This window comes from Cucurbita pepo, chromosome LG08 (assembly GCF_002806865.2).
Source record: "Cucurbita pepo subsp. pepo cultivar mu-cu-16 chromosome LG08, ASM280686v2, whole genome shotgun sequence".
In the NCBI taxonomy this organism is placed as follows: domain Eukaryota; kingdom Viridiplantae; phylum Streptophyta; class Magnoliopsida; order Cucurbitales; family Cucurbitaceae; genus Cucurbita; species Cucurbita pepo.
Genome location: NC_036645.1, coordinates 1,513,915 through 1,537,476, shown reverse-complemented (window position 1 = coordinate 1,537,476; position 23,562 = coordinate 1,513,915). Strand labels below are relative to the sequence as shown.

The following is a 23,562-nucleotide window of genomic DNA, read 5'->3' as shown; positions in this document are numbered from 1 at the left end:
AAGAAACCTCCAATTATGTCAATTCTTAGGGTGAAACCCAACCCATGAGCCATTCCCTCGGCCACTTGAAGAACCGAAAATTTCTCAAGTGATTTGATTTCACCCTGTCGTGCGCTTCAACTTTTTGAATCCAGCGAACCAAATTCCATTCCCCAAGGCTGTTCCAGAGTGAATTGGTTGGGATACAGCGGGCTGCTCTCACCGTTCTTCATCTACCCATGTCTTGCAGATTCTTCGGCGCCTATCTTTCCCGCTCTGGAAATCTCCGCATAAAATTCCACAACCCCATTTCCCTTACCAATTTCCTCAACCCCAAATCACCCAAATCCCAACCCATTCATCCATTCCCTCGAACCCCAACATTTTTCTCATCCAGTTCTAAAATGGGTGATGCTCGAAGACCGCTCTCCGCCAACATTCCGCCACCAGACAAAGCCGAACGATCGGAATTGCTGCGATCACTCGAGTTTTCGCTCAATTCTGGGTTTAGCTCCGAGCCATTGTTACCGAAACCGAGCCCTTTGATTATTGTAATCAGTGGTCCAAGTGGGGTGGGGAAGGACGCTGTGATTAAACGATTGAGAGAGGTTCGAGAAGGGCTACGTTTTGTGGTGACAGCGACGAGTCGGTCAATGCGACCTGGTGAAGTCGATGGAGAAGACTATTATTTCGTCTCTAAGGAAGAATTTCTGGCCATGATTGAGAGGAACGAGCTTCTGGAATATGCGTTAGTGTATGGGGATTACAAGGGCATTCCCAAAAGGCAAATTAGGGAATTCATGGCACAAGGGTTTGATATTGTGTTGAGAGTAGACATTCAAGGGGCCGAGACATTAAGGAAAATCCTTGGAAAATCTGCTGTGTTTGTGTTCTTGATGGCGGAGAGTGAGCTTAAACTGGTGGAGAGGTTGATTGATAGGAAGACGGAGACGAAGGAGTCATTGTTGGTGAGAGTTGCAACGGCTAGAGAGGAAGTAAGACATGTTAAGAATTTTGATTATGTGGTTGTGAATGCAGAAGGGAAGCTGGAGAATGCGGCTAAGCTGGTGGGATCCATCATTGATGCTGAGAAAGCAAAGGTCTGGCAGAGAAATGCTTCCGTTTAGATACAGATTTGAGGCATCATTTTGTAAGGTAATATTTACTTCAAAGTTCTGTTTAGATGGATTTGAGGCATCATTTTTGTTTGTTAAGATGGATATCTTGATTATAGTGTGGATTAGCTGAAGCTTGCATGATTATGTTTTTGAATTCTATGATTAAATGTCTGGTATAAATAAAGGAGTTTTCATGTTTATTTGATCTTCTAGTTCAAGCTAGTTCTGTATAAAATGTAATGGTTTCTCGTGATTTCCATATCTGGCTTCTGATGGAGAATGTTTTAAGTTACTTGAGTTGCTTAAATTTTGAGTATTCCTTCTTGTTAAANACATTAAGGAAAATCCTTGGAAAATCTGCTGTGTTTGTGTTCTTGATGGCGGAGAGTGAGCTTAAACTGGTGGAGAGGTTGATTGATAGGAAGACGGAGACGAAGGAGTCATTGTTGGTGAGAGTTGCAACGGCTAGAGAGGAAGTAAGACATGTTAAGAATTTTGATTATGTGGTTGTGAATGCAGAAGGGAAGCTGGAGAATGCGGCTAAGCTGGTGGGATCCATCATTGATGCTGAGAAAGCAAAGGTCTGGCAGAGAAATGCTTCCGTTTAGATACAGATTTGAGGCATCATTTTGTAAGGTAATATTTACTTCAAAGTTCTGTTTAGATGGATTTGAGGCATCATTTTTGTTTGTTAAGATGGATATCTTGATTATAGTGTGGATTAGCTGAAGCTTGCATGATTATGTTTTTGAATTCTATGATTAAATGTCTGGTATAAATAAAGGAGTTTTCATGTTTATTTGATCTTCTAGTTCAAGCTAGTTCTGTATAAAATGTAATGGTTTCTCGTGATTTCCATATCTGGCTTCTGATGGAGAATGTTTTAAGTTACTTGAGTTGCTTAAGTTTTGAGTATTCCTTCTTGTTAAAGACCGCCCCTCACACACACACATCCTTTTGANTAAAATGTAATGGTTTCTCGTGATTTCCATATCTGGCTTCTGATGGAGAATGTTTTAAGTTACTTGAGTTGCTTAAGTTTTGAGTATTCCTTCTTGTTAAAGACCGCCCCTCACACACACACATCCTTTTGAAGACTATAATTTGGTGGGTTTGGACTGTTACAAATGGTATTAGAGCTAGACACCGAGCGGTGTGCAGGTGAGGACCCTGGGCTTGGAGGGAGGTGGATTGTGAGATCCCACATCGGTTTGAGAGAGGAACGATGCATTCCTCATAAGGGTGTGGGACCTTCTCCCTGATCGGGAACAAAGCATTCCTCGTAAGGGTGTGGGACCTTCTCCCTGATCGGGAGCGAAGCATTCCTCGTAAGGGTGTGGGACCTTCTCCCTGATCGGGAACGAAACATTCCTCGTAAGGGTGTGGAACCTTCTCCCTGATCGGGAACAAAGCATTCCTCGTAAGGGTACTCGTAAGGGTGTGGGACCTTCTCCCTGATCGGGAACGAAGCATTCCTCGTAAGGGTGTGGGACCTTCTCCCTGATCGGGAACGAAGCATTCCTCGTAAGGGTGTGGGACCTTCTCCCTGATCGGGAACGAAGCATTCCTCGTAAGGGTGTGGGACCTTCTCCCTGATCGGGAACGAAGCATTCCTCGTAAGGGTGTGGGACCTTCTCCCTGATCGGGAACGAAGCATTCCTCGTAAGGGTGTGGGACCTTCTCCCTGATCGGGAACGAAGCATTCCTCGTAAGGGTGTGGGACCTTCTCCCTGATCGGGAACGAAGCATTCCTCGTAAGGGTGTGGGACCTTCTCCCTGATCGGGAACGAAGCATTCCTCGTAAGGGTGTGGGACCTTCTCCCTGATCGGGAACGAAGCATTCCTCGTAAGGGTGTGGGACCTTCTCCCTGATCGGGAACGAAGCATTCCTCGTAAGGGTGTGGGACCTTCTCCCTGATCGGGAACGAAGCATTCCTCGTAAGGGTGTGGAACCTTCTCCCTGGTCGGGAACGAAGCATTCCTCATAAGGGCGTGGAACCTTCTCCCTGGTCTGCATTCCTCATAAGGGCGTGGAACCTTCTCCCTAATCGGGAACGAAGCATTCCTCATAAGGGTGTGGAACTTTCTCCCTAATCGGGAACGAAGCATTCCTCATAAGGGTGTGGAACCTTCTCTCTAGTAGACACGCTTTAAAATTGTGAGGCTAACGGCGATATGTAACGGGCCAAAACGGACGATATTTGCTAGCGGTGGACTTGAGCTGTTACAAATGGTATTAGAGCCAGACACCGGACATTGGGCCCCAAGAGGGGGTGGATTGTGAGATCCCACGTCGGTTGGAGAGGAGAACGAAACATTTCAAATCCCACATCGGGGCCCAAGGGGGGTGGATTGTGAGATCCCCTTTATAAGAGTGTGGAAACCTTTTATAAGAGACGTGTTTTAAAAACCTTAAAGGGAAGCCTGAACGAGAAAGCCCAAAGAGGACAATATCGGTTAGCGATGGGCTTAGACTATTACAGATCTATAATTTGGATCATACGTGGGTCGGTTTATCTTTCGCCAAAACTGACTTGTATTAACATATTGATATAAGAAAATTTGAAAATGTACACTGAAACCAACATTGTAGATTACCAAGGCCAACAGAATGGACTCTGATGCTATGCTATGTTCATCAGAAAACTCAATCTAATCTTTTATAATCTCAACTATCTTTTAAAACCAAGGAACAACAACACTGTTTTATTGGTTGTACAATCAGGTCCTTGAGTTCGCCATAGGAGANCCCACTTCTGGGTTCGATTTTCCTGCCACTCTCCGGCACTTCTCTTGTAAGTTCCTGAGTTTTCGCTATCTGGGTTTGTGTCTGTTCATGGATTTAGGGAAATGTGGCTACGTTTTACTGTCAAATGCTCTGTTTTCTTACATGGGATTGTTTCTAAATGTGTTTTCCTTGTGTTCATCATTTTGGATCGATGAAACTATGGAATAGCTCACTTGATGGCTTGAACTCTCCTGAAACAATGTAATTTTGAACTTGTTTTGATCTTTGAATGCTCTCATTTAAGCAGTAGGTGCAAGAAATGGCTCAGATTTTAGCTCCATCTACTCAATGTCAACTGAGAACTAAACAGAGTTCAATGGGTGGAAGCCCCATAACCCCCAAGATGTGGAGTTCTTTACTTATGAAGCAGAGCAAGAAAGGAGGTGTGAAAAGCTCAGCAAAATTCAGAGTTTTGGCTCTCAAATCTGATGGTAGCACCATAAACAGGATGGAAGATCTGCTAAAACTGGACGTTACTCCATACACTGACAAGATCATTGCTGAATATATCTGGTATTTCTCTTCATCTTTCCTTAACCTGCATTTCACTTAGCNATTTCATATCCAACATGGTTGTTACTATTACTATCATACTACTCCTAAGTGAAATCTCAATAAAGTTCTACTTTCCGGGGCTTCGACACTATCTGTGGCTGTAGATACTCACGTGAAAGGCGTCCCGGTACGCTGGATAATGTTTTCGTTTCTTTTAATTCGGTAGCTCATCTCGATACTCTAAAGGCGTCTCGATACGTTAGAAAATGTTTTCGTTTCTTTTAATTTGGTAATCAACGAAAGTTTGTATTACCTATCTTAGAAACATCACTATGATAACTTTTTTTAATAACGCAGTCGTTTGGTTAGATCTTTTGTTTATGATGTTCGGGATTAAGATGACTTAAAAGAATCAAACATAGATATCGAGTAACTACTTCTAACAATTTTATTATTGATTGGAAATTGAAAGAAACAATAAATAAATTATTTGAAAGGAAAAGTTGACTAAATTAACAAGATTCTCTGCAACCCCATGTCGTTCTCGGCTAAGAAAAGCATAAACTGTTAGTAATTTAATACTGAAACCAATCAAATGATGCAGTGTTCTTCAATAATCAATACCTTCCTCAAATTTCCATAAAATGCCTTTTATATCTCGAAACCCAAAATCCAATTTCCTCCATTCATCTCGCAGCCCTATCTACTTCCCAAAAGCCAACAAATTCTCTTTTAAACACTTGCCTTTTATATGGTTGTAGGATCTTCGCTCTATCTCTATCTCTATCCTGCAATCTTCATCCCCTTGTTCTTCATCCGCCATTATCGACGAAGAAACCCACTTCTGGGTTCGATTTTCCTGCCACTCTCCGGCACTTCTCTTGTAAGTTCCTGAGTTTTCGCTATCTGGGTTTGTGTCTGTTCATGGATTTAGGGAAATGTGGCTACGTTTTACTGTCAAATGCTCTGTTTTCTTACATGGGATTGTTTCTAAATGTGTTTTCCTTGTGTTCATCATTTTGGATCGATGAAACTATGGAATAGCTCACTTGATGGCTTGAACTCTCCTGAAACAATGTAATTTTGAACTTGTTTTGATCTTTGAATGCTCTCATTTAAGCAGTAGGTGCAAGAAATGGCTCAGATTTTAGCTCCATCTACTCAATGTCAACTGAGAACTAAACAGAGTTCAATGGGTGGAAGCCCCATAACCCCCAAGATGTGGAGTTCTTTACTTATGAAGCAGAGCAAGAAAGGAGGTGTGAAAAGCTCAGCAAAATTCAGAGTTTTGGCTCTCAAATCTGATGGTAGCACCATAAACAGGATGGAAGATCTGCTAAAACTGGACGTTACTCCATACACTGACAAGATCATTGCTGAATATATCTGGTATTTCTCTTCATCTTTCCTTAACCTGCATTTCACTTAGCATACAGCAGATTAGAGTGTTCATTAGAACAAAAAGTTCATCATANTTTTCTCTTCATCTTTCCTTAACCTGCATTTCACTTAGCGTACAGCAGATTAGAGTGTTCATTAGAACAAAAAGTTCATCATATCTGAAACTATTTGGTTCGTTTTTTCACATAGGATTGGAGGATCTGGCATTGATTTGCGTAGTAAGTCAAGGGTATGCTGTTTTCTGCTTCTGAGTATACAATAAACATTCATCACTTCAATTCATTTGATCCTCATTGTTCTTATTCTGAGTTTTGTTCATCGTTTCTTACAATCAGACCATTTCAAAGCCTGTTGAACATCCATCTGAGCTACCTAAGTGGAACTACGATGGATCTAGTACTGGACAAGCACCTGGGGAAGACAGTGAAGTCATTCTATAGTATGATCTAAGATCTTTGTCTTTATAATAACATTTAGTATCTTCATCTGACTAATATTTGATGTGTTCCTCAGTCCTCAAGCAATTTTCAAGGATCCCTTCCGTGGTGGCAACAATATTTTGGTGAGTTCTAAGAATCATTGCTCATAGAACGAAAGTCTGTATGTTTTCGATATCATATATCGGAATGTTAACGGTCTCGTCATCCAATGAAGGTGATTTGTGATGCATACACACCAGCAGGTGAGCCCATCCCTACGAACAAACGCCACCGAGCTGCTGAGATTTTCAGCAACAAGAAGGTTGTGGATGAAGTTCCTTGGTTAGTAATCCAATTAAGTCATACATTTAACTTAAGTGTGCCCTGTAGAACCATGCAGAGTACTGAAACCATTGTAATTTAGGTATGGAATTGAGCAAGAGTACACCTTACTTCAGACAAATGTGAAGTGGCCATTAGGTTGGCCTGTTGGAGCTTATCCTGGACCTCAGGTTGAAGTTCTTTTGATATTGATCTTTATAGTTTCATTGTACAATATCATATTAACTTCATCTGCAATGATATCTTGTTCATGGCAGGGTCCTTATTACTGTGGTGTCGGGGCCGATAAGTCGTTTGGTCGAGATATATCAGATGCTCACTACAAGGCTTGTTTATACGCCGGGATCAACATTAGTGGTACCAATGGAGAAGTCATGCCTGGCCAGGTTCTCTCTTGTTCTCACTGATGTCTAATCTTGTCGAATCGAGCGGTATTCTACGGCTCATATAATCCTTCGAATTAACTACATGTTCCATGCAGTGGGAGTTTCAAGTTGGTCCTAGTGTTGGGATTGAAGCAGGAGATCATATTTGGTGTGCTAGATACATTCTTGAGGTATGAAACCTTGAAGGGCTAAACTTCCTCTATTACCAGGCTCGAATAGATGCTCTCTTTAATCTCGATAACGTTGCTCATTTCGTCATCCTCGAATAAAACTTATAACTTTTTACTGTAAGTAGTTTGCAATTAGCTTGGCACAGAATTGTGAATGCATAGGAAGTTACCTTATATTGATAAAGTTGAGAGTAAATAGATTTCTGACTGTAGATCAGTAAAAACATGGAAGTGTATGTTTGCTTTGCTCCTCGGTAAATAAGATGCTTGAGTCTATTCCCCCACTGACTTTTTTCGGGCCTAAGTGAAAGTGAAGTGGTGGGCTCGAGGAAGATGCTTGGGTCGAGTTGCTTTGCTCCTCGACCGAGATTTTAGTTGGGTTTATGTGTGGACTCATGTTTCCTCCTCCGTCTTGACAGAGAATTACCGAGCAAGCTGGGGTGGTTCTCTCACTTGATCCAAAACCAATTGAGGTACCTTAAACTTTTAGGTCCAATTTACTCTTGGAATGGACTGGTTAAGTGGACTTGTCTGATTCATTTCATGGGCAGGGTGACTGGAATGGAGCAGGATGCCACACCAATTACAGGTACTTGAATGCATTCCCTTTCATTGAATATGATCATTGTACAACAATGAAATGTCTTCGTAGTGGCTAGAATTGATGAGCAATCCATTCATTTACAGTACGAAGAGCATGAGAGAGGAAGGAGGGTTTGAAGTCATAAAGAAGGCTATTCTGAATCTGTCTCTTCGCCACAAGGAGCATATCAGTGCCTATGGAGAAGGAAATGAGAGGAGGTTGACAGGGAAGCACGAAACAGCAAGTATCAACTCCTTTTCCTGGGTATGTCTGAACATCTGCTACACACTCTTTTGTCCTGAACAAATACTATTTGGAACAAGTTTGAAAATTTCAACTGCAGGGAGTGGCTAACCGTGGTTGTTCGATCCGTGTGGGACGTGACACTGAGAAAGAAGGCAAAGGTATGTGTTATATCATTTCAGGAATAAAACGCTATTAATATTCGTTCTTCGTTATTCAATAATATGGAGCTAATTTAAAAGATGTTGCCACTGTTGTTCAATAACAAGAAGGCACTAAGTCTAACGAGCGTATAAACGGGTTTTTTTTCCCGCTTTAGCGATATTTTAGCTTCATTTTCTCTGAACATGAGAAAACTGAAATTAGGAGTAAAAACCACTTGCATTACCAAAGAAGCTTTCTTCAAATGTTGGAGTCTGCTTCTGTTATCTGATACTCTATGAACCATAGAATTCTTGGCAGTGACACTTCATTGATTGTACTATGTCCTTGTGATGTTGTCGTGCAATAGGTTATTTGGAAGACCGACGTCCCGCTTCAAACATGGACCCATACGTCGTGACCTCACTGCTGGCAGAATCAACACTACTGTGGGAGCCAACACTCGAAGCTGAAGCACTTGCTGCTCAGAAACTGGCATTGAAGGTCTAGAGCCAATGAGTCATATTTGGTCTTGAGGGCAAAGTTCTCAGTTGATTAAGTTAAGTTACCAACCAAGGAGAAGAATTTCCCTCATTCTGTTAGATTATGCAGAGAGAGACCTTTTGTAAATAAAGGTCTTGAAGTCTTCCAGTCAGCTTTTCAGAACAATCATTCATGCAAAAAACAAAAAAAAAAAATAATCTTTTGGAGCAAAAAGAAACTTCATCTGTGTACCTTGCAGATGTTCATTTTATTTGAATGTTTACTCAATTCGATTTGGACAGTGCCTCTTGATCACTTACCATCTGGTTATGAATTTTCGCATACCTCTCAGTTGTTTACGAATGGATTCAATCATCGATCTAGTTACCGTGACATGTTCTAAATTGTTTAGCAGACTACAAACTTCATTTCTAAAAAAGAAAGAGGGTAATACAAGTACTAAAACAACTAAATATTGATTCTGTGTTTCTTCTCTAGCCAAGTGAGTTTTGTGGATCAAAAGCTGTTCTATCTTTACTTTAGAGATAGAAAATGATTGTATAACATGGCTCTTGAACAGCCTTCTTCCTTATCTCTTATTCCAATGATTCAATCTTGGTTTAGTTTGAATGGAATCTTGTTCTTTGCTCCCTTATGAGGCAAGCTTAACAATTGGAAAGGAACTTTGGCCGTTCCTTGGAACTGAAGAAACTTCATTCTGGTTATGAAATAAAGGAATACTTTTAACCTGGAGATGAACTGTTCTTTGATTTTTGTGGGAAAAGAACAACTTCTGGCTTAAATATATATATGTATGTCCCTTTATATCATCTATCTTATGAACTCAGGGCAAGGAGGTGACTTCATTCTCTCTCATTCTCTTTCTTGGCTTCTCTAAGCTCCAAAAATCCATGGCTACTCAAGTGCAATCTGCAGTTTCCGTCCTTCTAGTTCTTAATCTCGTACTCTACTTCATCATCACTGTCATTGCTTCGTGGGCGGTAAATCACGCGTTAGAGAAGTCTTTTGAATCAGGTAACTTTCAACTTACGTCTCCAACTTTATCAACCATATACAACAAATCCGAATGTTAGTAGTAAGTTTGGGTCTCTCTAAATGTTCTTTTTGTATGAATTTGTAGCATCAACGTTGACACTGCCAGCCCACTTGTTTCCGATGTACTTCCCCATCGGAAACATGGCGACGGGATTCTTTATTATCTTCTCTTTGATTGCTGGGATTGTTGGAATGGCAACATCAGCCACAGGTATCACCAATGTCTCAAAATGGAATGCCTCAAACGTACACACAGCATCTGTTTCCTCTCTTGCAACTTGGGCAGTCACTGTTCTTGCTATGGGGTAATTTTTCCCTCTCTGTTCTCTTTACAATAAATCAGTTTTCCAATGGTAATTTGATTATGAACTTCGTATTTAATAATTTACTGTTTTCTTTACTCTGTTTTCCAGGTTTGCATGGAAAGAAATTGAACTTGGTTGGACAGATGGAAACTTGGTAAGGCAGGCATTGTTTGGAACAGTTCCCACTTTTTAACTTTTTTTCTTACTTTCATTCTTGAAGAAGCTTGTTGGGTAATGTTTGTTAGATTCCAATTTCAAGTCTTCAAGCTAGAAGCTTTTCAAGTACACAAGTATCTAGACCCTAAAGAAGGAAGGGTTTTTTAATGACTTGTTTTTCCTTTTTGGTACTTTCTATATCGCTATACGATCTCGTTAACATAGTTGCATACGTGGTTCATATACATTATTCTACTTTATCAATCCACGTAATACGAACTAATAAAACTAGAAATAAAACGACAATTGAAAGGCCAAGACTACTTTATAGAACTAGAAATCGTTCTATAAATCACATGGTTCTATAGATGGTTCTATGATTGAAAGATTGAAATGTGGAATATTTGTATTTGTACACAGAGGACTTTGGAGGTAATGACAATCATCACAAGTGCAACTCAATTGTTATGCACAGGCGCTATCCAAGTTGGGGTTGAAGAGATGATTGTTAGTAGCAACCGAATTGGAGGAAGGGTTTGAACCAAACATGCATGAATACATGTACAAACCAATAGCTTGGAACTTCAAACACCCTTTTGATTTCTTTTTCTGTAATTCTTTAATTTTCTAATTGTGTTCTTTCATGTATTGATTCCGTGTGGATTTGATGTTGAGGTGATATGTCACCTGTATTTGTTTGCCTTTTTCTTTTTAAATCTTATAACATGTGAGCTTGAAAATACAAAATTAAATTAAAAAAAAGGCTTGGATAATTGTTGTTTATAAGTTCATGGTGATTGTCTAGACGACTGCCCTGAAAATTGATCTATCTTCAAGTATTATACGAGTTGTATCACTTCAAAGAATCAACAATATACGAGGGTCTGGATTCGAGCCTATAACCTTTTAGTTTAACTAGTTGAACTATGCTTGGTTTCACGCTATATTCAAATATAAACTCATTCTAAGTAATCCAAATTCTTTTCATTTACATATTATAAACATTCAGGTATGACATATCCAGAAAAGGATCATCCCCACAACTCAATATCATGGTTTCTGGATCACAATCTAAAGTCATCCACTGACCAACCAAAAAAAAGAAAGAAGAAGAAGAAGTGCATGCATCCACTGACCAACCAAAAAAAAAAAAAAAAAAGAAGAAATAGTGCATGTGCATGCAGTATAAAATTGAGAACAGAGATATCTATCTAACCTCCATATTTATCTTTGCCAACGGAGTTTCCTTCCACCCTCTCGCATGATCTCATATGCAAGTTTGTACTTTTCAAGAGATGTTGCACCAGCCTCAATGTATTTACAAGCAGCTTCTCTCAAACTCCATAGCATCACGGCCTTGAGTTCTTGAGGGCCACCATCTGTGTCCACATCTTGCAATGTTCCATACTCGGCATTTCGAGTCCATCTGTGTAGGATGTAGCGGGGTGGAATTTCACTTATTCCTAATATTTGGAACACCCTTAGAATATGTCTACACAGTATCCCTTCGTATTCAAACATTTTACAGCTACAATTCACCGTCAGGTTTGTCGATATCACTGTGACTACACATTTTTCATTGTCATTTTCGCAGCGACGCACCAGGTATCTGCTGAGAGCCACTTCCTCGTAAATTTTGAACCCAAGATATCTGTAACAGTGCAGGAGTTCTTTCTGGAACACCTTGAACACTGCGTGAGTATAGAGCCTTAGACATTGCTCTTCTACTGGTTCTTTTGTTTGCAGAAAACCTTGTAAGTTTAGAGAGTTCAAACTCTCTTTTCTTTCTTCATCACGGCGTCTCTCCAACCCAATTTCGTAACGAGAAATGAACTCTGCAAGTGGTGTTTGAGCATTGAATGCTGCACCAAAACACGATTCGAAATTGTCAGTCGTGGGGATGCCTGCAAAAAATGTTCCCCGCAAGAACAATGGAACCCAGTTATTACGCTTTATGTACATCTCTTTAAACCAAGCATTGTCTTTCAACCCATACTTTCCCACAAGCATGTTCCACCCAACATCAAATTCTTCAGCAGTCTGACTCTGATAAATGCATTTTTCATACTCAAATCTAAAAGTTTCATCCAGCATGTTAAGATTATCTTGCTCCTTTTTCCGGATTTGCCACGATGAAAAACAGTGTAAAGTTCGGGGGAAGACTTGGGCGACTGCTTGTTGGATCGCCTTGTCCTGATCGGCAATTATTGAAAGTGGGTGGCAACTTGACATTGCTCTAAGCCACGTTTGAAACAGCCATGAGAAGGATTCCACAGATTCTTCAGCAATTAAAGCACAGGCAAGAAGAACAGGTTGTTTATGGTGATTAACTCCAAAAAAAGTAGCAAATGGAACCGCATAAGCACTTTTCCTATATGAAGTGTCGAGGATAATGGTATCACCAAACTGACTACAAGAAAATCTAGACCTTCCATCTGCCCAGAAAACGCTCATGCAGTTAGAATTCTCAACTTCTACAGCATAAAAGAATCCAGTATCTTCTGCTTGCTTGGATTGGAAATATTCAAAAAGACCTGGGTACCAATCACTACCAATTTTGTTCTCCCGAGTTCTCTTGATGACGATCCCGTAGTTCAAGTTAACTGGTTCCTTGCCTTCGAATCCACCATTCAGTTCCCCTGTGAACCTTTTGGAAACTATTAGATTTCTTTTTTGAGTATCTGGTTGAGGCTCAAGATCATGATTATGCTCTTTCTTAAGGCGGTCTACAACCCATTTTCCAGATTCATGCCTCTTGATCCTCATAAACGCCCCACAGCCTAATCTTGATGGATGTTGAAATCCCTCCTTAGAGCACACAAATCGCCTCGATGTAATTGAACCACTGTTTTTTGATCGAAACAATTGACCAATGCGTATTCTAAATCCTGCATTTGCAGCATATGCATTATAAAACTGATATGCCTCATTTGCTGAATTGAACTCCAGACCAACACAAGGCTCACCCCTTGGTGGTATTACGTTTCCTCTCTCATTTAAATGCTTTGAATCAATAATTCCTGAAGAACAGGAGAAGGCATGTTCAACATCCTTGAATAGATGAATTTTTCGTCTATGAGAAACATTAACCGTCAATTTTGCAGATCTAGGAGCCTTAACTTGAAAAGTAGGAAGGGTTTCCCCCCCGTCATCATGCTCGAAGTGATGATTGTGATCTTTGTGAAAAAGGTCAATGACCCACATCCCAGAATCACGCCTCTGTACTCGTATGACTGCTGGACAGCCTGTGCGTGAACTAAGCTGAAACCCCTCTTTTGAACACACAAATCTGCGAGATGATACCGTACCATCAGTTCGTGATCTGTACAACTGACCTATTCGAACTTTAAATCCAACACGCTGTGCATATGAACTATAGAAATTAAGTGCTGCATCAGATGAATCGAACTCTTGCCCCACAAATGGTTCAAGCATACAATTCCCATCATTCTCTCCACCCAGTTCATCTGTTGCACGCACCATATCAATTGGATATGCCTTCACAATCATAGCATTCTCACACTGTTCATTGTTAAGATCAGTATCTGAACTGCAAATTACAGAACACACATCAAATAACAGCAAATGAACAAGAAACCAAAAACAACAACAAAGCAATGAGCTCCCGAGGTTGCAGTTTCAGGCAAGATTCTTTCGAGCATAGACAAAAGTAGAAACAAAAGACATCTTATGAAAAGAACAGCATAAGAACAGATAGTTCCAGAAAGATGAATCACTTGGTAAGAGAAGAAGCGGGTTAAAAACTTGAAGCAAGTAAGCTCAAGCGTACAGTTCTTCTATTAGAATATTCTTATGGCGCAATCTCAAATAACGAAATAGAATTCCATAATTTCCTACTGTAGAAGATGCATCACAGACAGAAGAACCAACGAAATTCTCCAAGTGTAAAAAGATGAAAAAAGACAGAGAAACGAACTGAAATCAGAAGAATCACAGATCCTCAGGCAACCAAAAACCAGTCCCCATGAAATGAACCGACGAACAAGAAGAAAACAGGCAAATTCAAAGGAACAATAGAACGAACAAAAATTCTACCTCGTGACGTTCGTCAAGTTAGTGCCCAAAAGCTTGTCCATCAATGAAGAGAGAGAAGCAAAGCGTTGCGAGATTGCAAGGACTCCGTACCCCCGACACAATTCCCTCTATTACAGCATATCAAACTCACCGGAGATCCTCTATGAATACATTCTGCCGCGAGATAGCACCATCGGAATTCTCACAAAACCCAAACGGAAAATTCTTCTCCCTCTCCGCCCGGCCATGCCCCTCATCCTCTTCAACCTTCGCCCCCTAGGGCTTGACCATTCGTTAGGGTAACAATCAATCGCGACACTGTGTGGTATATATATATATATATTATTTATATGTGTATCTTTAATATATATATATATATATATATATAGAGAGAGAGAGAGAGAGAGAGAGAGAGAGAGAGAGACTAACGTGAAAGGCTGAGTTACCGCAGCGATCTGCTGGGCATCTAGATCCAAGGGCTAGAAGAGGGTCTGTGATGAACAGCGGTGGTTGATTACAACATATGAGCTTCATCATCTTTGTCCTCGTCTCTACCAGACTGCCACTGCCCATCCACCGACCCACTCTGACACGTCTGAGATGCGCTCTTCTATACGGGAAGTCCACGATGCTCTTCAACATCATATGAACATAATTCTTTCCATTTTTGATCTACTCTCAAACTGTACACTGCAGGTGGCATCAACACTATAAAGCTAATCACTCCTCAAATGGATTTTGTTCTTAAATTTATTCACATACCAAAAATTGAGAACGGATCAACAACTTTAAAATTTTAATTTCATCAACTATAACAAGCTCATGAGATATATTAATCTTTCTTATTGTCGGGAGATTACTGTCGAAACGAAACTCGAGTTCATTCATAAAACAACAGAATTTGCGCAAATATATAAATTTAACAAAATATTTAAAAGTTCAATCGATTTCATAATNTCAACAACTTTAAAATTTTAATTTCATCAACTATAACGAGCTCAAGCTCATGAGATATATTAATCTTTCTTAAACGAAACTCCATTCATAAAACAATAGAATTTGCGCAAATACATAAATTTAACAAAATATTTAAAAGTTCAATCGATTTCATAATCATTTCAATATTGGTTGAGTTGTATTCATGACAATTTTGTATAATCTAATGTACAATAAAGAAATAGCAAAAGAAGTTCTTGTATCCCATCGCTCAATAGATTGACAATTTTACGCGGTTGAATATACATAAAAATACCTCAATTTTGTATCAGATGATTATTAGGGAAGATAGAAATCTACCNTAAAGAAATAGCAAAAGAAGTTCTCGTATCCCATCGCTCAATAGATTGACAATTTTGTATCAGATGATTATTAGGGAAGATAGAAATCTACCTCCGACGATTATGATGAGACAACCACTAAACTGCCTCATTCAATAATTTTTGGAAGTTATGAACTTCCAAGTGATTGTAATCTGTGATCAACACCCAGATGAAACAAATAGAGGAGCCAATTTATACAACGGACAATGAGATATGAACAGTAATCACAACCCAAATGAATATGCTTTATCAACGAAAGACTTCAGTCACCAAATCATGGAGTCTATGAACTGTAAGTTGAGATTTTGAAAAGAAAACAAAAATTTAGTTTCTTCATGATTTAGCACATTCATCTTCATCCTCAATTTCCCAACTCAGATCCTCCTCTTCCTCTGCCACAATCAGCCGCTTGATCAAACCAATCTTTTGTGCACTGCCACTACTAGAGGTATTGTTCTTGGCCTCATCAATGGTTCCAATGTCTTCAATTTCATCCCATCCAAGTTCTTCTTCCCCGGAAGACCGACTGGAAATGATCGAAATGTCGCTGTCTTTGCAGGAATCACCACTGTCTCCTCTTCCATCTGCAGCCAATTTTTCACCAACTTTCTGTTCCAGCTTCCTATCACTGTCCTCTGTTGCATCATCAGAAACAGCAATTTTCTTTGAGATGGCACTCTCTGAACTGTCAGTTTCTCTCTTCTCAGTACTGAGAGCGCCACTGGATTCACCCTTTGACTGCAACTCAGCATTATTCCCTTCTTCTTCATCGTCATCGTCAACATCCCAACTCAAATCTTCCTCATCTTCTGCAGAAATGGCTCTCCTCACGAGCTTAACTCTGGCTTCTTCTGCTTGCTTAAGCTTGTGAAGCCTGTAAAAATATCTACTCCAGAAGACCTCACGAACGATTGTACTTGGAACTATCGTCCGATAAATCTCCCGAACATCCTCGCTTTCTTTCATCAAATTATCGATTTCCTGTTCTTTATCTTCCAATACAAAACCTAATTTCCAATTTTTGTAATCCTCTAAATCCTTAGGTTCCTCCAAATACGTATCCAGGTCTCGCTGAATCGCAATCAATTGCGTATTGAACCTATTATACTGTTTGAATTCGAGATTTCTACTATTGCTACTTCCTAATTGGTTTGACGAAAGAACAACATCGCTATTATTTTCATGATTTCCCGAAACAAGATCAGAAGCTAATAACGTATCCCTACCATGTGAGATAATCTTCGAAGTCGATTTCCAAACGGCACTACCGATATCGTCAATGGCTTGGCCAACCGACTCCAGCGACTCCTGCGCAACGGACGCACCGACATCGAGCGTCGTCGGAAGGTCCTTCACGGCACGCGATGCGACGTCTCGAATCACCGATGTCTCCTTCTTCAATCCGGATCCTAATTCCTCAAACTCACGGCGGTAGTTCGAAATTACAGATTCCGACGTGGTGGCGAGAGTCTTGATCAGGCCGCCGAAGCTCCAAGCAGAACTCGTATTGGAGATATTAGAAACCGTATCATCGTCGTGGTCGTTGTCGTCCTGTTCCTCCTCCGCATCGGACAGTTCCGAAGGTCCGTCGGCAGAGAAGACTGAAAACAGATCCATGGGAACAAATGGAATGCGAGATTTTGAATTGGGAGCTTCCTGAAAAAATGAATAATGATCACGACCGGTTATGGGAGGGGCAAAAGTGGAATAAGATGTATCTATTGAAAAAGCTTGCCGGTGGGCTATTTATAAAGAGAAATTTATTTATTTATTACTATTATTATTATTTTTTAATTACGGTATTAACAAAAATCAGGTTTAGTTTTGGACAATTTGGTTGCATTCTAATAGATTTATATTGATTTACTAAACACTATGTTCAAAATGGGCCCAAGCCCATCAGATATCCTTCATGGGCCCATCTCAAAACAATTTTGTTTGGCCCAAAATTTTATGAAATTTATAAATATTATTTTATCAATAAATTTATATTTTAAGGATATTGTCACTAACTTATATCAAATTTTAATTTTTTTTAGAAAAAAAAGTAAAAAATTACGTATTAATTAGGATCAGTGAGCTTCAAAGAAGAGTGAAGATAAGTATAACGTAACTTGTTGTGAGGTCCTTTGGATTGTGGGTAAGCACCAAAGACCGACCTCAAACTCAAAATCATCCCTAGTTCATGGGTCAAGGCTTGAAGTACTCGTTGAATCATCATGCCGCTGCTAAAGAAGAAATCATCGGTGTTCATTGGTTTGATCCTCTAATTCCAAATTAATATTGATTTAAGGTCCTTTTGGATTGTGGTTAAACGTCAAAGGTTGACTTTTAGCTCAAAATAACTACTAATTTCTGGGATAAGAGTTGAAGCACTCGTTAAACTGTCACGTCACTGATGAAGAAGACACAATCACTGTTCGTTGCTTATAGAAGAGCACACTTCGAACATTCAGCAGATCTTTTATACGCTCTCGCTAGAAATCCATTTTTTAATAAAGTTCAAAATTAATTAAACTATTTAAATAATTTAAAAAATAGAAAATAACTTTTAAATATTTAAAAATATTTGTAAGTATGGTAATTTTCATTCATTTAAACTAAAATGTCTCTTTCTAAAATTTCAAAATTCCAATTTATATGACAAAAGTCCACTTGCCCCTTTTTATATTATTTATTAATATAAACATATTACGTGTTGCATAATATTTTTTGTTTGAGAAAAAACACAACATATGTATATCATGCTGACATAAATGACGTCATTAATATATTTTTATATAAATATAAGAATTTTTAAATAAGAAAACCGACAACCTACCCAAACAAATTCCTAAATTTAGAAATTTTATTTTTATTTTAAGTCATTCAATTATTATTTTAAAGTAATAATAAATAAATAAATACTAGTATTTTAAAAAATTTAAATTAACTATTTTATTTTTATTAAACTTCAACCAATACAAAAAAAAAAAAAAATTGGGTTAATTCCTGACAACTCTGACCAACCCAATCCAAACTATAACTTGGGTTGAATTAGCATTTCGGATAGAATTCAATTCATTTTTGCTATATAGAACATTTTCTATAAATTTTATCTGAATTGTTTGAGTCACTGATTCAATGAACTTGAATTTCAAAAGGTTTAAAAGATTTTTTCAATATATATAAATCTTTATTATCGTGAAAAGAAAATAATTTTCAAAATTTTAATTGAAAAATTCTGAAACTCAGTAATATTTATTACATCAGCAAGAGACAATTTTAACGTGCATTATATATATAGTACTTAGACTCTAAATATTAGCCACTAATTTAAAAATTATTCCATTTATATATATATATATATAATAAAAAGATTGGTAGGTACTTAACCATGGTAAGTTAGAGAAGGCAATTCAAATAACTCTGGTTAGGTTAAGAAGAAAGCCAAAAAGAAAGCATTAAGGCCAAAATCTTCAGTCAGGGAGAGAAGCTATGCTCTAAGCTGCAAGAAAAATAAGAACCGAAAAAAAAAAAAAAAAAAAAAACCACAAGAAATTAAAAAAGAAAGAAAGAAAAGCTTCTTACATGGATTTCGCTTTCTGATTTCATCGATATTCTTCTGATTTTTGTATTTCCTTCCGGTCTTCGATTCTTCCAACTCGCCAGTTTGAATCGGGTGCGTTTCTGCGGATTGTTTCCCTGCTGGTTCTTCAACATTCAATTCTCGAGTTTCTGTTTGGTGGAGAGGAGGATCTTCTTCTTCTGTTCTTTTACCACTCTCTTCCCAATATATAATTGGTCGTTAAGTTTTTAGTTCCTTGGATCTACGAGGTTGGTTTTTGTATTCAATTCGCGATGAATTTGGTACTGGATGAATGTAGTTTTTGCTCGTGTTCCATGTCTAGATTCTTCTTCAGTTTCTGCTTTCGGTGTTTGTTTGTTTTGTGATTGATTTATTCTCTTCCGACGCAGATTTTGATTATCTCGATTTTAATACTGAGATTCGAGGTATGCGTTTTAGTTTCTTAGTTAGATGAATACTCCAGGTTCTGGATTGTTTAGTTCTTGGTTTTGTTTGTACCATCAGCTGATGAATTTTGAGGTGTTTATGATTCATTCATGCGATGATAGTTCTGTTTTTTTTTTTTTTTTTTTTTTTTTTTTTTTNGCATAAAATTGATATTCATGGTTTTCCAACTGCATTGAGGTATGGGAGAAGTTTGGTACCTTTACGTGTGAAGTGTATATTTATCTACACGAGAGAAAGAGGAAAAATGATAGCTAGATTAAGGTATTCATACATTGTTGTCTTGTACAGTGATAAATGGCATCAATGGTCGCTAAGCCGAGTTGTCCTGCTAATAGCAACCATGGGCCTTCTTCAGTGCTTGTCCAGGAAAAAGGAAGTAGGAATAAGAGGAAATACCGAGCAGATCCACCTTTAGGGGACCTGAATAAGATCACATCTTCATCTCAAGATGAATGTCCGAGTTATGATTTTTCAGCTGAGAAATTTGAGATTAGTTCAAGTCTGGGGCAAATCGGTGCGTGTGACCTGTGTAGCACTAGTCAAGAATTTTCTGCTGGATTGAAACTCGATCTCGGATTGTCCAATGGAGGCTCTCCTGATGTTGGGATAGACTGGCCAAGAGGGGAACTAGAAGTTGATGAGTTCCAAGATGTTGATTGGAGTGACCTTACAGAAGCTCAGCTGGTAGAACTAATTTTATGCAATTTAGACACAATATTCAAGGCTGCAATCAAGAAAGTTGTTGCTTCTGGATTCACTGAAGAGGTTGCTATAAAAGCCGTCTCGAGGTCTGGCATTTGTTTTGGTTGTAAAGATATCATGTCGAATGTAGTGGACAATACCTTAGCTTTCCTTAGAAGTGGCCAAGAAATTGATCAATCTAGGGAACACTATTTTGAGGATTTACAGCAACTAGAAAAATATATTTTAGCTGAATTAGTTTGTGTTCTACGAGAGGTTAGGCCTTACTTCAGCACTGGCGATGCAATGTGGTGCTTATTGGTCAGTGACATGAGTGTATCTCATGCATGTACAATGGATAGTGACCCGTCTAACGCAGTTGTCTGCGATGGGACTTCGAATGAGGGTTCAACTAACTCTACCCCACAGTTAAAAGCAGAAGCCAAAAGCTCTGAGTTGAATTTTCCTAAGCCTCTTAAGCCAATTTCTCCAATCAGCTGTGCTCATAGTTCTCAATCCGATGGACCAGCCACTCTAGGAGTTCCTAATCTTACTAAACCAAAGGACCCATTATTCACAAGTGTATCAGTATCAGATAAAGAACTGCAAAATTCTACCTCTGATGTTGCTAGGGAATCATTTAATGTGGGTGGAAACCCTCAAACTTCCGTGTCTGAAGAAAAAACTGGGAGCAGCAGAAGGGTTCATTCTAATATAACGAAGAGAGAATACATGCTACGACAAAAGTCGCTTCATGTGGATAAAAACTTTCGAACATATGGACCGAAAGGCCCATCAAGAGCTGGAAAGGTGACTGGTTTGGGGAGTTTGATGTTGGATAAGAAACTAAAGTCTGTTTCAGGCTCCACTGCAGTAAACTTTAAGAATGCTTCGCTGAAAATAAGCAAGGCTATGGGAATTGATGTGGCCCAAGACAATGGAAACCATAATCCTACCACCATCGACATTCCTTCTTCCTCTCTATCATTTAACTTGGAAAACAATAAAAATGCTTCTCCTTTTTCTAAGATCAATGTACTATCTTCAATGCCTGCACCTAGTTCACCACTTGCATTACCAGCTACTAATACTTCTTCTGCACTACCAGCAGCTGAAACCGATCTTTCTCTTTCTTTGCCCACTAAAAGCAATGAGCCCTCGGTGCCTATCAGCTGCAATGCTGAGCCTTCTACGAGTAGTTTTGTTGAGAAGCCTTATGAAAAGTCCCTTGGGCAGTGGTTTCCTAAGGATAAGAAGGATGAGATGGTTTTGAAATTAGTACCAAGAGCTCGGGAATTACAAAGTCAGTTGCAAGAGTGGATGGAGTGGGCCAATCAAAAGGTCATGCAGGCTGCAAGGAGGCTAAGTAAGGACAAGGCTGAACTAAAGACTTTGAAGCAAGAAAAGGAGGAAGTTGAACGGCTGAAAAAGGAGAAGCAGACTTTGGAGGAAAATACCAAGAAGAAGCTTTCTGAGATGGAACAGGCATTGTGCAAGGCTAGTGGGCAGGTTGAACTTGCTAACTCTGCTGTTAGAAGGCTTGAGGTGGAGAATGCTGCTCTACGACAGGAGATGGAGGTTGCAAAATTACGGGCTACAGAATCAGCTGCTACCTATCAGGAGGTTTCTAAGAGGGAAAAGAAAACACTAGTAAACGTTCAATCATGGGAGAAGACGAAAATGTTGTTTCAGGAAGAACACACAGTCGAAAAACGAAAATTGAAACAACTAATACAGGAACTTGAGCAGGCCAGGGATGTCCAGGAACAACTTGAGGTATGTTTTAACAATTTATTCTTTGTTCTCTTATGAGTTTTAGCTACAATCTTTTGTGCCTTGATTATTAATTTGGCAACTTGCAACTGTAGAACTGATGGGGTCATAAGAAAAATGACAATAAATTGGATGGTTTATCAAAATTTCATTACTTCACAGGAAGGTTGATGTTTTCTCCCCGTTTAAAACATTAGAGCATGTTCTCCCATTTCCTTGTTGAACCTATTGTTTAGCTAATTCTGCTGCTGTTGAGCATTACGAATGTTGTTTAAAAGATTCATACTCGATGGAGAAGTTACGAAAAGGTTTAAATTGTTATCCTTGGATTTTTTTCTTATACAGGTGGATGTTGCATCTCATTTTAGGTGCAATATTAAGATTACCTTACCTCATTTGTTTTTATTTTCCTCGATATTAAATTTCAATTCTTATACGTCTTTTCTTGCTTGGTTGGTCTTCGTTTGCATCGTTTTACATAAGACGCATTTACTTCTCCAACAACATATGAACTTCTGAAGATTTGAGCATTATATACCTTGTTTATACCCCCCCGAAAGAAGAAGAAAAAAAATTCTGAAATGCTGTATGTTTTATCTTGAACATATTTCCTTTGAGTTTTGTGATTGTGTTCCTAGTTTTGAGATATGTTTCTCATTGGTTTTCAACGTTCTTGACTTTCTCTGTTTCTCTTAGTTGTATTAATTACGTGACAACTTGTGGGCCCTTTCTCATTAACAAGGAACGTATCTCAGGGTAGAGGGAAAATGGAGGCGAGAGCAAAAGATGAGCTGCTCATGCAGGCTGCTTCATTGAGAAAGGAGAGAGAACAAATTGAAGCTTCATTGAAAGCAAAGGAGGATACAATAAAATTGAAAGCAGAAAACAATCTTTTGAAGTACAAAAGCGATATCCAAAAGCTTGAAAAAGAAATATCTCAGTTGAGACTTAAGACAGATTCTTCCAGAATTGCTGCTCTTAAGAGAGGCATAGACGGAAGTTATGCCAGTAGGCTTGTAGATACCAGAAACAGCACAGATCACAACGAGTCCTGGACCCCGAATGTCTCGGAATCGATGAAGGATCTTTACGAGTACTCTGGAACTGGGAGTGTGAAGCGGGAACGGGAGTGTGTAATGTGTCTTTCGGAGGAGATGTCGGTAGTGTTTCTTCCATGCGCCCATCAGGTGGTGTGCACAACCTGCAATGAACTACATGAAAAACAAGGTATGAAAGATTGTCCTTCTTGTAGGAGCCCGATACAGCGGCGTATTCCAGTCCGTTATACTCGCTCGTAATCAGTTTTTCGTGATGAGTTGAGTTGAGTGTTTTTGAATAATGTTGTGGGACTCCTATGGAATGGAATAATGCATATGAATTACCTTACCTTACCAAGTCTGCCTACTATGTTGGTTATTATCAATGCTTGCCTTACACACATCCCTCAGCAACTGTTGAACAAGGTACACTTTATCTTAAACTTATGAGCATCTAAGAAATTTGGCATCCAAAAATTTCAACTGCCTTCTCATTTTCCCCTCTCTAATAATTTGTTAAAAAGGGATTTGTTAGGATATTTTGATTAATGTTTGCATTAAAATTAGTCTAGTTTGCTTGCGATCTAAGTTGATTAATTAAAATCACATTTAGGCAAAGATTCTTTTTTTTTTTTTT

General features: G+C 38.9%; 7 protein-coding genes across 18 annotated transcripts in view; 5 read left to right on the top strand and 2 right to left on the bottom strand.

Moving 5' to 3' along the window:
• Nucleotides 1-43: 43 nt before the first annotated feature.
• On the top strand, nucleotides 44-3,845 carry LOC111799915 (guanylate kinase 3, chloroplastic-like). Of its 4 annotated transcripts, none has more exons than XM_023683434.1 (3): nucleotides 44-832; nucleotides 1,432-1,733; nucleotides 3,823-3,845. In XM_023683434.1, exons 1-2 carry the CDS (start codon nucleotides 219-221, stop codon nucleotides 1,703-1,705), a joined length of 888 nt encoding a protein of 295 aa, XP_023539202.1. In that variant the 5' UTR covers nucleotides 44-218; the 3' UTR covers nucleotides 1,706-1,733; nucleotides 3,823-3,845. The 4 variants fall into 4 exon arrangements, with proteins under 4 accessions (XP_023539202.1, XP_023539199.1, XP_023539198.1 ...); XM_023683431.1 differs by lacking the exon at nucleotides 3,823-3,845 and having other exon boundaries at nucleotides 1,432-1,546; nucleotides 1,617-1,946; XM_023683430.1 differs by lacking the exons at nucleotides 1,432-1,733; nucleotides 3,823-3,845 and adding an exon at nucleotides 1,018-1,347 and having other exon boundaries at nucleotides 44-947.
• LOC111799912 (glutamine synthetase leaf isozyme, chloroplastic) lies at nucleotides 3,845-8,907 on the top strand. 4 transcript variants are annotated; one of them, XM_023683427.1, is made up of 14 exons: nucleotides 3,845-3,892; nucleotides 4,133-4,398; nucleotides 5,971-6,010; nucleotides 6,117-6,220; nucleotides 6,295-6,343; nucleotides 6,436-6,542; nucleotides 6,625-6,712; nucleotides 6,800-6,928; nucleotides 7,024-7,098; nucleotides 7,518-7,571; nucleotides 7,650-7,687; nucleotides 7,786-7,945; nucleotides 8,025-8,085; nucleotides 8,436-8,907. In XM_023683427.1, exons 2-14 carry the CDS (start codon nucleotides 4,145-4,147, stop codon nucleotides 8,573-8,575), a joined length of 1,299 nt encoding a protein of 432 aa, XP_023539195.1. In that variant the 5' UTR covers nucleotides 3,845-3,892; nucleotides 4,133-4,144; the 3' UTR covers nucleotides 8,576-8,907. The 4 variants fall into 4 exon arrangements, with proteins under 4 accessions (XP_023539195.1, XP_023539196.1, XP_023539194.1 ...); XM_023683428.1 differs by having other exon boundaries at nucleotides 3,847-3,892; nucleotides 4,130-4,398; XM_023683426.1 differs by lacking the exons at nucleotides 3,845-3,892; nucleotides 4,133-4,398 and adding exons at nucleotides 5,060-5,263; nucleotides 5,501-5,769.
• Nucleotides 8,908-9,334: 427 nt separating this feature from the next.
• LOC111799916 (membrane protein PM19L-like) lies at nucleotides 9,335-10,904 on the top strand. Its single transcript, XM_023683435.1, has 4 exons — nucleotides 9,335-9,583; nucleotides 9,690-9,909; nucleotides 10,018-10,063; nucleotides 10,486-10,904. The coding sequence occupies exons 1-4, from the start codon at nucleotides 9,460-9,462 to the stop codon at nucleotides 10,603-10,605; spliced, it is 510 nt and encodes a 169-aa protein (XP_023539203.1). The 5' UTR covers nucleotides 9,335-9,459; the 3' UTR covers nucleotides 10,606-10,904.
• Nucleotides 10,905-11,024: 120 nt separating this feature from the next.
• Nucleotides 11,025-14,987, bottom strand: LOC111799911 (protein FAR1-RELATED SEQUENCE 7-like). Of its 2 annotated transcripts, none has more exons than XM_023683424.1 (3): nucleotides 14,530-14,987; nucleotides 14,122-14,418; nucleotides 11,025-13,610 (listed from the first exon to the last, which is right to left on the bottom strand). In XM_023683424.1, the coding sequence occupies exon 3, from the start codon at nucleotides 13,573-13,575 to the stop codon at nucleotides 11,290-11,292; it is 2,286 nt and encodes a 761-aa protein (XP_023539192.1). In that variant the 5' UTR covers nucleotides 13,576-13,610; nucleotides 14,122-14,418; nucleotides 14,530-14,987; the 3' UTR covers nucleotides 11,025-11,289. The 2 variants fall into 2 exon arrangements, with proteins under 2 accessions (XP_023539192.1, XP_023539191.1); XM_023683423.1 differs by having other exon boundaries at nucleotides 11,025-13,615; nucleotides 14,530-14,984.
• A 602-nt stretch (nucleotides 14,988-15,589) lies between these two features.
• On the bottom strand, nucleotides 15,590-17,133 carry LOC111799914 (BSD domain-containing protein 1-like). Its single transcript, XM_023683429.1, has one exon. The coding sequence runs from the start codon at nucleotides 17,034-17,036 to the stop codon at nucleotides 15,753-15,755; it is 1,284 nt and encodes a 427-aa protein (XP_023539197.1). The 5' UTR covers nucleotides 17,037-17,133; the 3' UTR covers nucleotides 15,590-15,752.
• A 1,783-nt stretch (nucleotides 17,134-18,916) lies between these two features.
• On the top strand, nucleotides 18,917-23,281 carry LOC111799905 (putative E3 ubiquitin-protein ligase RF298). 5 transcript variants are annotated; one of them, XM_023683416.1, is made up of 4 exons: nucleotides 18,919-19,235; nucleotides 19,377-19,412; nucleotides 19,723-21,891; nucleotides 22,644-23,281. In XM_023683416.1, the coding sequence occupies exons 3-4, from the start codon at nucleotides 19,729-19,731 to the stop codon at nucleotides 23,184-23,186; spliced, it is 2,706 nt and encodes a 901-aa protein (XP_023539184.1). In that variant the 5' UTR covers nucleotides 18,919-19,235; nucleotides 19,377-19,412; nucleotides 19,723-19,728; the 3' UTR covers nucleotides 23,187-23,281. The 5 variants fall into 5 exon arrangements, with proteins under 5 accessions (XP_023539185.1, XP_023539184.1, XP_023539181.1 ...); XM_023683413.1 differs by lacking the exon at nucleotides 19,377-19,412; XM_023683415.1 differs by having other exon boundaries at nucleotides 19,377-21,891.
• LOC111799908 (putative TrmH family tRNA/rRNA methyltransferase) overlaps nucleotides 23,222-23,562 on the top strand; it is a 4,628-nt gene continuing 4,287 nt past the window's right edge. The window contains exon 1 of the mRNA XM_023683420.1: nucleotides 23,222-23,351. Within this exon, the coding sequence (XP_023539188.1) occupies nucleotides 23,243-23,351 (109 nt within the window). The 5' untranslated portion in view covers nucleotides 23,222-23,242. The remainder of the gene's footprint in view (nucleotides 23,352-23,562) is intronic.